The 13,939-nt window shown below is 38.2% G+C and overlaps 3 protein-coding genes across 6 annotated transcripts; 1 reads left to right on the top strand and 2 right to left on the bottom strand.

Moving 5' to 3' along the window:
• Positions 1-241: 241 nt before the first annotated feature.
• On the top strand, positions 242-5,781 carry zwilch (zwilch kinetochore protein). Its single transcript, XM_058644862.1, has 18 exons — positions 242-476; positions 584-626; positions 782-874; positions 1,215-1,333; positions 1,513-1,703; positions 2,240-2,319; positions 2,393-2,548; positions 2,711-2,782; positions 2,873-2,966; positions 3,055-3,107; positions 3,194-3,296; positions 3,375-3,454; positions 3,820-3,976; positions 4,407-4,435; positions 4,516-4,652; positions 4,750-4,845; positions 5,024-5,139; positions 5,248-5,781. Exons 1-18 carry the CDS (start codon positions 427-429, stop codon positions 5,334-5,336), a joined length of 1,758 nt encoding a protein of 585 aa, XP_058500845.1. The 5' UTR covers positions 242-426; the 3' UTR covers positions 5,337-5,781.
• Positions 5,355-10,855, bottom strand: lctlb (lactase-like b). 3 transcript variants are annotated; one of them, XR_009241825.1, is made up of 16 exons: positions 10,580-10,854; positions 9,788-9,927; positions 9,544-9,704; positions 9,363-9,450; positions 9,162-9,271; positions 8,950-9,078; positions 8,743-8,838; positions 8,605-8,659; positions 8,358-8,519; positions 7,976-8,256; positions 7,740-7,866; positions 7,437-7,636; positions 7,247-7,310; positions 6,877-6,950; positions 6,128-6,172; positions 5,889-5,954 (listed from the first exon to the last, which is right to left on the bottom strand). XR_009241825.1 is itself a non-coding variant. In XM_058644859.1 (15 exons), exons 2-15 carry the CDS (start codon positions 9,912-9,914, stop codon positions 5,839-5,841), a joined length of 1,761 nt encoding a protein of 586 aa, XP_058500842.1. In that variant the 5' UTR covers positions 9,915-9,927; positions 10,580-10,854; the 3' UTR covers positions 5,355-5,838. The 3 variants fall into 3 exon arrangements, 2 of the variants coding, with proteins under 2 accessions (XP_058500842.1, XP_058500843.1); XM_058644859.1 differs by lacking the exon at positions 6,877-6,950 and having other exon boundaries at positions 5,355-5,954; XM_058644860.1 differs by lacking the exons at positions 6,128-6,172; positions 6,877-6,950 and having other exon boundaries at positions 5,355-5,954; positions 10,580-10,855.
• A 391-nt stretch (positions 10,856-11,246) lies between these two features.
• Positions 11,247-13,752, bottom strand: snapc5 (small nuclear RNA activating complex, polypeptide 5). Of its 2 annotated transcripts, none has more exons than XM_058644865.1 (4): positions 13,632-13,752; positions 12,961-13,089; positions 12,787-12,873; positions 11,247-11,872 (listed from the first exon to the last, which is right to left on the bottom strand). In XM_058644865.1, exons 2-4 carry the CDS (start codon positions 13,048-13,050, stop codon positions 11,690-11,692), a joined length of 360 nt encoding a protein of 119 aa, XP_058500848.1. In that variant the 5' UTR covers positions 13,051-13,089; positions 13,632-13,752; the 3' UTR covers positions 11,247-11,689. The 2 variants fall into 2 exon arrangements, with proteins under 2 accessions (XP_058500848.1, XP_058500847.1); XM_058644864.1 differs by having other exon boundaries at positions 13,636-13,738.
• Between the last annotated feature and the right edge of the window lie 187 nt (positions 13,753-13,939).

Genomic DNA, 13,939 nt, shown 5'->3' with positions numbered 1-13,939 from the left:
GTTAGTGAATCACGCCTCAGAACTCCTGAGATCAAACAAAAATACTTTAAGTTTGTTGTTAAAGTTGGGACTATTTCTTTACTCCGATCTTGACGGAGGACAGTCGTGTTTACGGAACTACTTACGTAGTAATTTTAATTTTTTTTATTTTCTCGTATATATTATTTTTTGACAGTGTTTTCGTTCGTGTATGCGACACAATATCATGTATGCATGCATCCGGTGTTATTTATTAATTTATTAGATACAATATGACACAGATATAACAATGCCCCTTGACCCCGCTACGTCACAGTTGAAGACTGAGCGCGCGACTGTCAAAACACCAGGAACACAAAGCCAAAGTTTTATCTGTGGAAGTGAAACGCTGTTAACTTCTCTTCTATGTTTCGTCCACGGTAGCTTTTTCTGTTGTATAGTTTTGCGATGGCTTCGAAGGTGATATCTAGTGCTAAGGCCTTTTTAAAGATTCTTCGGTGAGTTAACTTAGCTTGTTAAGCTAGAAAGTTGGTAAATGTTCAAATGGTGTGTAGTAACCTAAATACAACAGAAGTAATTATAGATTTGATGTCTTGTGCCCCAGATCTCTTCAAGATGAGGAAAGCAACCATCAATGTACACATGAGGTAATATTATTGTATGTAATGTAAAATAAAATGTGAAGATGAAAGGTTTATATAGAAAAGCAAAAAAACATCATTCAAATGTATTATATACCATCAAATGCAAGAGTTATAAAACATAAGTGGTGTCAAAGCCCTAATGTTGGTACTTGTTTCAGGAGGACATCCAAATATTAAAGATGAATGGAGACAGAGTTGATGTGGTGAATATGTACTGTGGTAACCAGCCAGTCTTCATCTGTCAAAAAGAGGTGAGTAAACAATCTGTAGTCCTGCAAGCCCAAGACAAATATTGCATTATCATATATTAATTTGAATAAACAATTATGAACGACATGTTACAGGATTTTTAACTTAAAAGATTAATTCGATTAGGTACTGGATGGGCAGATTTAGTTAAACTGCTGAAATAGGATGATCAATAGACTCCACTAGTCTTGAATTTCAGTTTAGTCGTCATTCTTGTTTACTGTGTGTGACAAATGCAGCATGGACCATTGTTATTTGGTATAACTTACTTGTACTTACCATTACTTTTCCTCTCATTAGTGCTCACCTTTGAACATGTTGTTATTTCTTAAATTTTACAAGGTTCCAAAAATAAATGAAACAAATGTCGATGGTGATGGTGATGGTGATGATGCTGATGCTGATGTGTGTGTTCTCCAAACTGACCCGGGACCTCAGCCACTCACAAGCATGAAAGCAAGGTACCCAATTCCAAGAAACTTAACTTGTCATCTAAATGAGGAAGTGTGAGTAGGATCATTTGAAAATTATGTGTGTAATACACTGTAGCTGTCAGTCTAAAATGACAGCTCATGTACATGTGACAGACATGTACATTACATGTAATGTAAAAATGTAGTATTTCTTTCTCTTTTTACAGGCAGCTGCTGTCTTGGTACACACTATCTCAAAATACTAATATGTCAGGTGTGGACAACAACCTGGCATTACATCCTCTTTGGGTGCGATGTGACATGTCTGATCCTGCTAGAACAACCTGGATGGGGGCTGAAACGGTCTGCTTTGGCAATAAAGTGTCCGGTGTAAAGTTATACTCCGTTACATGCAAAGGTAGCTCAAGTGCTCTATACCCTTTTAAAACTGTAATGCAAAACCTTTCATTGTAAACAAATATCTGTAACATTCAAAACATTGTCAAATTAGTCCCCACAATGTTTATTAAGCCGATCAGCTCCATGCGACTCTCTCTGGGTTTCTCAGTGTACTGGTGTTCGATTTAGATAGTGACAAAAACAACACAGCTCTAGTCAAGCAAGGCAACTACAAACAGGTTTTATTATGACTGAAAACGCAAAGAGGCACCTATGAAAAGTTCAGAAGTGAATTATACTGCTCCAAAAACTTGCTTGACCGATTCCTTTTTCACATGAAGGATGCAGCATACAAATAATGTTATATAATTTCTGTTCACAAAGACAATCCGGGGCAGTATAATAACATCAATACAACAATAATCACCAGATTATTGTATTTAAAGCACTGCAGCTTTAAATCACCCATTAAACATAATCGGTATTTGTTAATATTTATGTATCAGTTACTGTATGATTTTTTGATAGTGTTTCATTTCATTTGGAATGTCTTAGGCTCAACGGTGGACAAAAGTGCTTTCATGACCTTGGATGAGCTTAAACAGGAGCACAAGAAAAGGCATCACACGTCTTCAGTGAGTGTGCATTCTTGCTTTTGAGTGAGTGGGAATGGATGCTTCTTTACCATTAAACTCTCTGTGTTTCCAGATGGGAATCAAAGGCAGTGCCAGGTTCAACTTGTTTGGCTCGACTGTCATTGAAAACACCATGATTGAGTCACAGAGCAGTGTGACAGTGGATTTTAACTGGAGTCATGTAGAGCGTATCCTTGAAACCCCACCCCTTTCCTCGACCGCTACACTGGTGAGCAACTAGTAGAACTAGAGTCTTTTCTTCTGCCTTCATATAGATTTTTATAGTGAAACTTTAATCAATGTTTCAGTTAAAAAGCAGATGAACAGAAGTGTTGTGTTTACAAACGTGAGGTTCTTGCTGTGTTCAGTGTGTATTTTTGTTCATATGCAGAATATCAAAGTAGCCAGTGGTGACATGAGGAGCCCGATGTTTGAGATGTACAGGGAGCTAGAGTTTCTTCAGGTTTGTGTCTTTTAGTAATCTGATATGATGGATCCTGACTATCAATACACAAATAAATGAGTATGTATATAAAGACTCTTGTCATTTCAGACTCTTGCTGATGGTTTGAGAACTGGTGAGACTGAATGGATGGAACCTTTGCAAAGCACATCAGCTGTCAGTCTGACTAAAGCCTACCTAGAAGGTGCAGTGTATGTTTTGTTTAACAAATGCAGCTTTACTTTAATTTGACACTAAAAGTTATGTAACATTATTTTTTATGCTTCTTTCAGAGCTTCAGAGCACTGCAAATGCGCTCCAGGATAAGGCTACAAATATAGTTGATGTATGATAATGTCAAAAGCTTTTCACTGATTTATTCCTATATTTCAGGATATATGTGAACTTTCTGTCTTTCATCTTTTCTTTAAGACCTCAAAGCTGAAACCCGACACAGACACTTCCATCTTCAACTCTCTTTTGGAACGAAGTGACTTGGACTTTGTGGAACAGTTGTGGGTTCGCTTGAGGAAGAGTGAGGTTTTTTTTTTTTTTTTTATAATTAAAATCTCTTGACAGTAATGGAATTTTACATATTTTCTTTTCATCACAGGTGTGACTTCATATCAAGATATTGGAGACAGTCTGAAATTGGTCATTGAAGCCCTGAAATATGGGGAAATTAAACCATGGGTATGTAATGATGTAGCCTCCATAAACAGTTTGTTTCACTGAGAAAAGTCTGAAGGTTTTTCCATTCATCCATCTTCTACCGCTTCCTTCTCCACATGAGGGTCGCAGGGGGGCACTGGTGCCAATCCCAGGTGGGGTAGCTGGCCCATCACAGGGCCACATAGAGACAAACAAACAACCAATTTGACACTCTACATTCAATTTAGATTGTCCAATTTGCCTAATCCCCCAATCTGCATGTTTTTGGACTGGAAGGAAACCAGAGAACCCAGAGAAAACTCATGCACACGGGGGGGAACATGCAAACTCTGAAGGTTTTTGTCTCAGAATATTATTTTTGCTTTGTCTTCTTTAATTTCCCACAGATTCACAGAGACAGCAGTAGCTCCCTCAGCAAGCTCATCTTGGAGTCCTACCACCAGCAGATCGATCATGTGTCTCTCACAGGTGTCACTCCTGTCCACATGTTGCTGGAGATGGGATTGGACAAGATGAGAAAGGACTACATTAACTACCTCATCAGTAACCTCATTGATTCTATGTGTAACCTTTTGTTTTAGAGTAATTATCAACCTCACTGTTGTGGCAGTGTGTCAAAAAACAAACTGAACTCAATCAAAAGACCACTTGGGTATGAATCTATTGGAGGCAAAATTGTAAGCCGGTTATTTTAATTTTGTGTAGGTTTATTGTCCAAAAGCAAGCAAACAAACAAGGCATTGTGGTCCCTCACCAGTCACTTGGTATAAAAATGTGTGATGCCCGAAACTAATTCCCAAACCAATCATATTAAATGACAGAAACGTATGCTTAACAAAATTCAAATACCCTATCAAACCAATATCTAAATACATAACAAACAAATACCTCGTACAATCACTGTTTTAACATCAAGAGTACAACCTAGATTAAGTTAACTATTGTTTATATAAATTCTTTTTTTTCTTCTTAGGTGAAGAATTGACAACTCTCAACCACTTGGTAAGCTTAAGGCTTTTTACTGACATGTATGTTCAAGGGACTCTTGATAAAATACTGAGTTTGAGTGTTTTACACCACAGTGTTACTACCTGAGCACTGAGGTTGATCTACAGGAGCAAGTGATCCGGCTGCGGAAACTGCACCATCTGCTGGAAATAATTGTGACCTGCAGTAAATTCCTGGCTTTGCCCTACGACCGTCTGTTCCTTCTTACACAGTAAATCAAATCGGCAAGTTTTCAATTTCCGTTGGTGACATTAAGATATTTAGTTAAAGATCTTGTTTTCTTTTCTTTCCCTCCCTCTCTCTCTTAGATCATGTTTGCAGCACTACAAATCATACCCGTATGATGAGGAACATGAATTCAAACTCCAGATCAAACCAGCACTGATCAGCCATTTTTATCAAAGGTGAGGCTTGATGGTTCTTTCACTCTAGCTGCTTCCTTGTATCTGAAGATGTGAACGTGTGATATTTGTTTATATGTGTACTGTTATGTATGTTTTTACTCAAACGAGTATCAAAAAGTAGGACAGAGACGGGTAAAGTTTTAACACGGGCTATTATCTTATCTCTAATGTTCCTTAGAGAGCAGGCAGTTCTGTGGGGAGCTGAGGTGTCCACTGGCCATGGTCCACGTGAGGTCAGGACATCCTTACAGCTCAGTGACAGGCCACTGGTTGATCATGTCATCTTTGAAACAGGTGATCTTCATGCAGTAAAACAATTACGCGAGCCACATTCGGTATTTACAAGTGTTAACTAACACCAGGAAGGTAATGACAACTGTTTTGTTTTTGTCCCATCGTTAGATTCCCCAAATGAAACAGTGAATGGGGAGAGTGAGGATCCTGCCTTTTTCTCCACCATGGTGTGCTGCAGTCTTGTCAACTTTGCATGAATTTACACAGCACACATCTGAACAAAGTTGTTTATTTCAACATCTGATGTCATCGTTAGCAATGAACACATTTTGAAATACCAGGGTTTTCTGTCGATGTATCTCGATCATTGTTTTCACTGAACAACTTTCAGTCTTCATGTGTTCTGTCAGGTTGTCCAGCCATGAACTGATGTATTCAATAGTGATCGTAAGAGATGTTTGCAGTGGTAATATTCCACAGCGGTATTTCAACAAGAAAATCCGAATTGCTGCAGAGCGATCCACAGTGTCTGATAATAAATTGTTATTATTATTATTATAGCTGAACCCAGTTGTTTTATAGCACACACTCACTACAGTACACATCAAATCAATTAAGTTAGTCTTATAATTCAGTTCAAATAATGCATTTACTGTATATTCACACGTGGTTCATTAAAGAAAAGATGCATTTACAGTACAAGTGTTGCTGTACTTCTGTGCATATGTATGTCAATGTTCCTGTCAACGTGCATGTTTTCTAGTTATGCTTCCGCAACAGGAACATCAAGAAGATGGCACAGAGGAGTATTGAAAGTGTGCACACAGTGGGAACAACAATCTCTGTCACCATCTCCATGTGGCTGGTCAAGGGGTCTGGGAAAAAAACACACGCACACACACACTCTGTATCATTAATGTATTGTTCAGACAACACTTATTAGGCAAGTAGTGATGCTCAAACACAGCACTCAAAGGGTTAATTGTTTTCTTCCTTGAATGAATTCATCATTGCTATAATTTACATTTTAGCACGAGTGATTCCTTACCATGTATAAGTCTTAGAATATTGGCAGCAGTACTCCGCTGTTCCTCTAATAAAAAGAAAAAGAAGACTCAGAGTTGATCAATTGCACTTTAACCCTTTGAGAACTGCATGCAGGTACTGGGGAATATTATTTGGCTTACTTGAAGCTCTTACTTACTTCTTGCTCTTATTTGTACCCAAATGTTTAAATGCACTTATTGTAAGTCGCTATTGTCTGCTAAATGACATGTAATGTAATCTAATGTAATGTAATTTCAGAAAGCAGCATCAATACCACAACCAAACATCTAAACTTCTTCATTCTTCTAAATCAAACGGTCACATGTATCAGTGTTTCTGGTTAAATTTACATTTTAAAATTGCTTTGTGAAATAACTTGTCAATTCATTTGTTCGTGTGAGTATTTTATATACTGTTTACTGCATTTTTGAATATTTGATGATATATATTGTGCTCATTTAAAATGTTTTTTCTTAAAAACTGCCACCTTGTCTTCCTCTATAGGACCACACTAGAAATAATTTGTTTATCCTTGACATCTTAAATATTTATGATGCAGTGCTATACTGTGTTTGTATATTTTTATTATGTCAAGTCAATCAAATCAAAAATAGAAGGGCTGCTCTTGGTTTTAAAAATCCAATTAAAGCACACTAAAATGTGAGCTAAATGAAGAGGTAGTCGCACAACGTAGTCATATTCAAATCCACACACAGAAAGGAAGAAGTGAAAAGAATAGAAGAGCTATACCATAAAGGTCTAAACTTCATCATGCACTGGCCAAACCTTTGGCATTTCTGCATGTTCCTTGGATTTTCTTTTAGCTGGAGGGGCAAACAAAGAAGATATCTCAGATATTGTGTTTGGTATTTTGGTATTTGTGTGTTATATTCCCAGACTTATTATCTGACTAATAATTGACCAATATATTTTTGAAGGAGTGTGTTCAAGTCAAATTTTAATTGCATCTGATTTATTGTATTAGATTATGTGAGTAAGTGTTTTTATATATATATATATATATATGTATATATTAATGGCAGAATCTTGATTTGTTTACCCCTGGTCATTGTTCTTCTCTGATGACTGATTAAATCAGGGATGTTAGAGATGAACTTACCTGCTGCTAGGAGCTGGTTGCTAGAGGAACAGGTCTCAACCGCCTTCCTCCTCCAGTTCTCAACCTGTGACGATTAAAGAATACAAGGACACATAAAAAAAAGTGGCTAATCTGTATCTGGAAGGTTGTTTGTAAAAATCCTCCAGAGAGACTGAGATTACATGTAGAACTTTGTAGGGATTTCTCTCACCTCTCTTTGATTTGGAAATCCATTGGAGCTGATGATGCGTTTGTAAAACTGAACGGAAGCCTTGGGATACCGAGGCTTGTTTTTGTTCCTGAAGTCCACATAGTACAAGCCAAATCTCTCGGAGTAGCCTTCATCCCACTCAAACTTGTCCAGCAGGGACCATGCGGTGTAGCCCTTCACACTGACCCCGTCTTTGATAGCTGAGTGACAACACAGGGAACAAAGAGGCATTCACCACAAAGGCTTGAATCCCCAGAGCATCATCTCTTAATTTCCTCATGCAATATGTATAACTTCATTAACCTTTAAGCATCTCATTGATGTAGTCCTTGTAATACTGTATTCTCCAGTCATCGCAAAGCTCTGTGCAAAACATCTTCTCCGAGACGCCGTTCTCTGTCACATAAATCAGTGGGTTTCCATACTGACTCTAAATAGGTGACAAATGAAAGACATGTACAGAAAGTACGTCATTTAACCAGTGCTATGATCATCAGGTACACAATGCTGCTTTAATGTACAATCTCTACGCCAGTCACCTTGATAAAATTAAGCAGCCGTCTGAATCCCCAGGGCACAGAGTAGAGCCATTCTGACCCGGGGTCAGGCCATCGGGGATCAACCAGCTCAGCGAGGTCACGGTCAGTGAAGAAGCTGCTGCTGCTGCTGGGGCTTGATGGGTTGTTCTTTTGGGTGATGTAACGGGTGGTGAAATGGCCGATGCCAAGGAAGTCGCAGGTCCCTTTGATGTAACTCTTCTCCTGGGTAGAAAATTTAGGCAGGCGGGACCCTCCAAGGCCCTGCTGTGTACTCTTCCTTCCTTAAAAAAACAAAACAAAACAAAACAAAAAAACAGTCACAAGAGGTGTTCAATTCATTCAACAATGACTCCTTGAATTGACTTTCCACAATTCAATTTACCAATGAAGTCCTTCATCACTTGAGGGTAGTCGCCATGAAAGATGGGTGTGGCAAACCAGCCCAGGTAGAATTGGACATATCGCTCAGCTGCTTCTATGTCTTTCTGGTTGCTGATGTCCACTGGTTCTCCCCAGTCCGCTGACAGAGAGATGCCGACCTGACCTGCAGATGTAAGCAGCAGCTCTCAACTCTCACATACTGCACTGCTGAGAGGGAAATACTGAATTTAAGCTGTCACTATGGTTACCTTTTTGTTTCCCCCTCCATTGCGTATTGTAAGTATGCCATACTTGTGCATGGGCCTATGATAAAGAGATACATTTGGTTTAAGGTATTTCTAGGTCAGTGAGTGTTTACTTAACTAAATGCATTTGCATGTGTTTACCTTGATTATGTGGTGAGCAGCTCTGTATGCTCCTGTTCCCCTCAGTCTAAGTCCCGGAGCATGCTCACCTGTCTCATAGCCTTCAACTGCTACTGACTGTGGATGAGGAGGGTAAAAGTAATGCATTGATGACCAAATATCCCAACAACAACACACATAAACCAAAGGAAAATTGACATACATGGTGGATGTTTGTTTTCATCTTACCCATGGATTGTTGAAAGTGATCCAATTCTTGACTCGGTTACCAAATCTTTCAAAGCACAGGTTAGCAAACTCATTGAAGTGGGTGACCATGCTTATATTCTGCCACCCGCCATATTTCTCTTGTAAGACCTAGAAAAATGCAGAGTTTAAGTAGAGCTACAATGCAACGACACTGCAGCTGAGGTTAGGGGTTCATTCACTCAGGTACCAACCTGAGGAAGATCCCAGTGATACAGAGTGACAATAGGAGTGATGTTGTTTTCCAGCAGATGGTCAATCAGTTCATCATAGTACTGTATTCCCTTTTCATTGATGTGGTCAGCTGTGAACGCGACGTGATGAGGTGCATATATTAAAATAAAATATGTAAAAACAATTGTATGTGAGTATGAAAGTCAGCAGCAGTTACTCACACTTAATGCCAGTGGGGATGAGTCTTGGCCAGGAGATGGAGAAGCGATAGTGGTTCAGTTTTAGCTCCTTCATCAAAGAAACATCCTCCTGTCGAACACAAACAGAGACACACAGAGTGAAATATTTAGAATTTATTTTGCCCCATTCTCTTTTCTTCATGTCTCACACCTGACCTCCCACCTTGACTTTGTAGTAGCCCTCACAGGAGGAATCCCCAGTGTTATTTTGTTGAACTTTGTCTTTCTTATGACTGAACACGTCCCAGATGCTCAGTCCTTTGCCGTCCTTGTCCCAGGCTCCTTCTGTTTGGTAGGCTGAACTGCCGGCACCCCACGAAAATCCTAAACAAAAATCCAGCACTGGCATCAACCATTCAACACTGACCAGCTCCAAAGAGGAATATGGAAAAACAAGTTGTGTGTACCAGCTGGAAAAGTGCCATAATGGAAGGAACCATGGTCGTTCTTTGTCCAGTCGAAGTCCTCAGACGCAGACAGACACAGCACCAACATAAACACATGGCACAAACCGAGTGCACAACGAGGAAGCATGGTACTTCTGAACCTGCAAAGACGGGAACCAATGAACACAAATACACAACAACTCAATCCACTGCAATGGTCTATACTCTTACCAGAAAAATGTATATAGATATAATTATGATAAATACTCAGGGAGGATCAAATGTGAAGCACTACATTGTTTCCATATCCTCAATGCGGAGCCAAATACTTCTATTGAAAATCAATGGAGTGTAAACTCATTCTGCTGAGGCAGACACATCCCATACAAACTATTGTTTCAGCACTGCAAGCAAAGCTGATGTTAGAGTGGTTCATATATTTTCAGTGCACAACAACATGACAATGTATGAACTTTTCTAAACAATATTATTTGCAAACTATATGCAAAGTATGTGCATGTCCAGATTTGAAGGCCCAAAACAAAAAGAGAATTCTCTCCATTTGAGGCTTGCAAAAGCATCACATTACATTTTGTTATTATATTCTGGTACTGTTGTGCTTTAGGAATTCTCTCTAGGCAAGATTAGGCAAGACATGGTGATTGATTTCAATCAGAATCATACACATTTGGAAATATTAAGTAAAGAAAATCAGTACTCCTCTCCTAAATGTTTTTCAAATCCCTAGTGCAAACAGTCAAATCCATCACTCCAGAGTAATAATAATGAATAAATGTCCAACTGACTGTTTACCTTATGAAGAACTCATCTGCAGCAGGTGTGTTATGAGCCCAAATCTCTTGGTGAATGGCAGCTTTCCACAGTAAACCATGTAAAAAAAGCTGAATACATCTATGGGTGCAGTCTCTATTGTATGTTGCACCACCCTTATTCAAAGCTGTCCCTGGTGTCAGTGTGAAAACTGCACTTAGAGTGGGCCTCACTGCATTGTTTTAGATGCTTCAAAAAATGCTGAATGGTTTGCCAGTGCAAAAATGTGAGCGCTGCATAACCCATTTGCCTGTGTCAGGTTTAAACAAGTGAACATGGGTGTTACCTCAAATGAGTACCGGGACAACAAAACTGAAAACTACATTTTGTAAGTGACCTCATTGCATGATAATAATAAATACATAATAATTCATCATGCTGGGAAGTAATTTTGTGTAGAAACACTATTTTAATGCAATTCAAAAAAGGTTTATTAGTTATAACAAAAGCAAAAATGCTTTGCAAAAGACATTTTCAGATATTTAAAGATTAACAAACCAGCCTGACTTTTTTTTGGGACCATTTTCTTGTTTTGAAAGTATCTTTTCATTTAATTTTTTTCACTTCTTTTCCATGATTGTGGAAAACTGACTTTCTTGAACATTATCTCTTCATCCACAGTGTACACAGTACAGTCAGTCAAGTGAACTTCATACAAAAAAATTTATTTTGTGCTTACAATTATTTTTTCTTACATAAAGTGTACTCACAATATCTCTATATGGCCCAGCCATACATTTTCATGCTAAAAGACACATCTCAACATTCTTACATGAACTGCTGCTCAGTTTCCTGTGTTCGAAATGCACCGCATATCTAGTGAGCTATTAAGCGCCTAATAACAAAGTCTTATTGTATATCAGTGTGACATTTCTCACAAGGTTTGACACATGTATTGTAATATAGTGAAAGGGCTGAAATGAAATCTGATTGACATAGAGGATACTGTTACACACATCATTACACTGTAACTGTTAGTCACTCCATCCAAATAAATTAAACTTCCTAAATGATAGGAGAAAAAAAAACTGAACAAAGAAAGAGCTGCATCCAATCAAGCAAACATACAAGCCTCACTAACCACTGACAATCTCAATAATCATCTTCATCCTCATCCTCCTCAGGCAAAAATCCAATCTCATCATCTTCATCTTCCTCCTCCTCATCATCATCGTCTTCTTCCTCGTCCTCCTCCTCCATATCACAATCTACAGCGGCATTCAGGAGCAGTTTCGTTTGATTGATTTCACTCTCATCGTCAAGATTTACATAAACCTAAAACATAAAAATTTAACATTTTTACACGCAATACTCACAACAGGTCACTGGATTAAAAAGCATAACTCCAGTAGATAATCACATGATGAGAAAGAGTATAAAGAGATTGATGTGGGTTTGTTAATTATCAATTCTGATATTTCAAGAGCACGGTATGCAGGGCAGGTGTATGATGATGAAAATATGCTTAATATTTTTTATATATTCAAAATATAATAATGTAATAAAAAATTTGATTACTAGAACTGTTGTACTTCAATTAATATGCATTTAAATATAGTATTATTATATTTATAATATTACTATTTAAAATAATAGTTAATTGTTTTTTTCTTGAACAAGAAAAATCTGTATGAAAAGCCAAAGAACTTGTCATTTGTCCCAAATCCCTGATATTGAGTGTTACCTTCTTTGGTTAACACAGTTGCCAATGGCACTCAGCATTTTTCAGTGCTATTTGCTACATCATGTGCCTGCACAGTATAAATTGTGTTGTGCGAAACACTGACATTAACCACTGCTTTGATCTGGATCAAGTAGCCATAAAATTCAAATACACTGCATTATGTGTTTGCAGTTTATATAGTAATTAAAGTTTGCATTCAGAACATCTAATATCACTGCTCAGGAAAAACCAGTAATCGCTAATCAATCATCATTAATAGCTATAAAGTATTTAGCAATTGAAGTGTAAACCATACTTTGTCTATGCCTTGTTTATGAGACTTGGATTTTGTCTGGAAGTAAATGTAAATGTAATCACTGAGGTGATCAAAACACATTCCCTACAAGGCAGTACCCACATGTGGGGCACTACTCGTAATGAGAATATCTAATAATGAAAGTGATGAAAGTTATGTTTGACCAATCAGTGAGCATTTCGAAGGCTTGTCCCCTGAAGTGTCATTTACCTCAGGTTCGGTGGACAGACGTTGAGACGCTCCTTCTTCTTCTTCCGTTTGAGCATTAATGATAGATTTCAAGGCCCCTTCTTCAAACTGAAACAGTGAAAACAGACGTAAAACTATTGAAACTATGGGTATCAGTATCATGTATTACCCCTCCCCACCCGAACTCTGACATACCTTCAGTCTGTTAAGTTGGTCTTGCAGCATCACTTTAATTTTGAGAAGAGTCTCCTCTTCCTTCTTCAGCTCCTGCAGACGGCTGTGCATCTTTGTTGGAGCTGCTGCACTCAGACCATTCCCTCAGCACTGACAGGGAAGATACGATTGGTAAGAGACACAATCGTATGCCAAATTACACTTTTAACATTCACAGTATGTCCATTACAATGTGGCAACCTTTACAAATGTGTCTACCTTACAATTTGTGCTGAAGAACAAGTATTACTGCTGTGCTTAATAAAACGACACGTCTCTTCAAAGACAGTAAGCTTCTGCAAACTGTATGTAAATTGACGAGGAGGATTTATTTGCCATTTCACCCTCATCCTGTCCACATCTCTAGATATTTCAACTTACAACGCAACAAGGGGATAAACACGAATGTCAGCTACAAGTTTCTACTGAGTAGAAGTGAATATATCATTGTTAATTGAAGAGCCCATCACCAGAGCAGCACAACGTTAAATAAATAATGGTAAACACGGATGATGGTTTGATGTTGTTGCTACAGTAGCTAGCTGCTACGGAAAAAAACTAATTAGGTTGAACAGCGGGACCAGATGTTGCTGTTGTTTTTCAGGCATGTAAGAAAAACTCGGTTTGCTATTGCGTTTATTTATAAATCTTACCTACACGTCCATAACGACACCAAATGCGGTAACAGAAAATAACGTGATTTTATTAATTAGCTACTCTGCTACAAGCTACAGTTCGGTTCCTGCGTGTATGACGTCACTTCCGGGATTAGTGTACGGTCCAAATGCTGTCGGAAACATCAACATTTGCACCAAAGGACTGAACAGGGTTTTAAAAAACATGTCGCGACAGAGGTCATTTGAAATAAATTACGGGGTGTATTATAAAAAAATAAAAAACGCTATCCAAGGACAACTCCATTAATTCATTGCAGCATTTTAACAAAATCCACAATAAAAAG

Source organism: Solea solea, chromosome 12 (assembly GCF_958295425.1).
Source record: "Solea solea chromosome 12, fSolSol10.1, whole genome shotgun sequence".
Classification (NCBI taxonomy): Eukaryota; Metazoa; Chordata; class Actinopteri; order Pleuronectiformes; family Soleidae; genus Solea; species Solea solea.
This window is presented reverse-complemented; position numbering and strand designations above follow the sequence as displayed.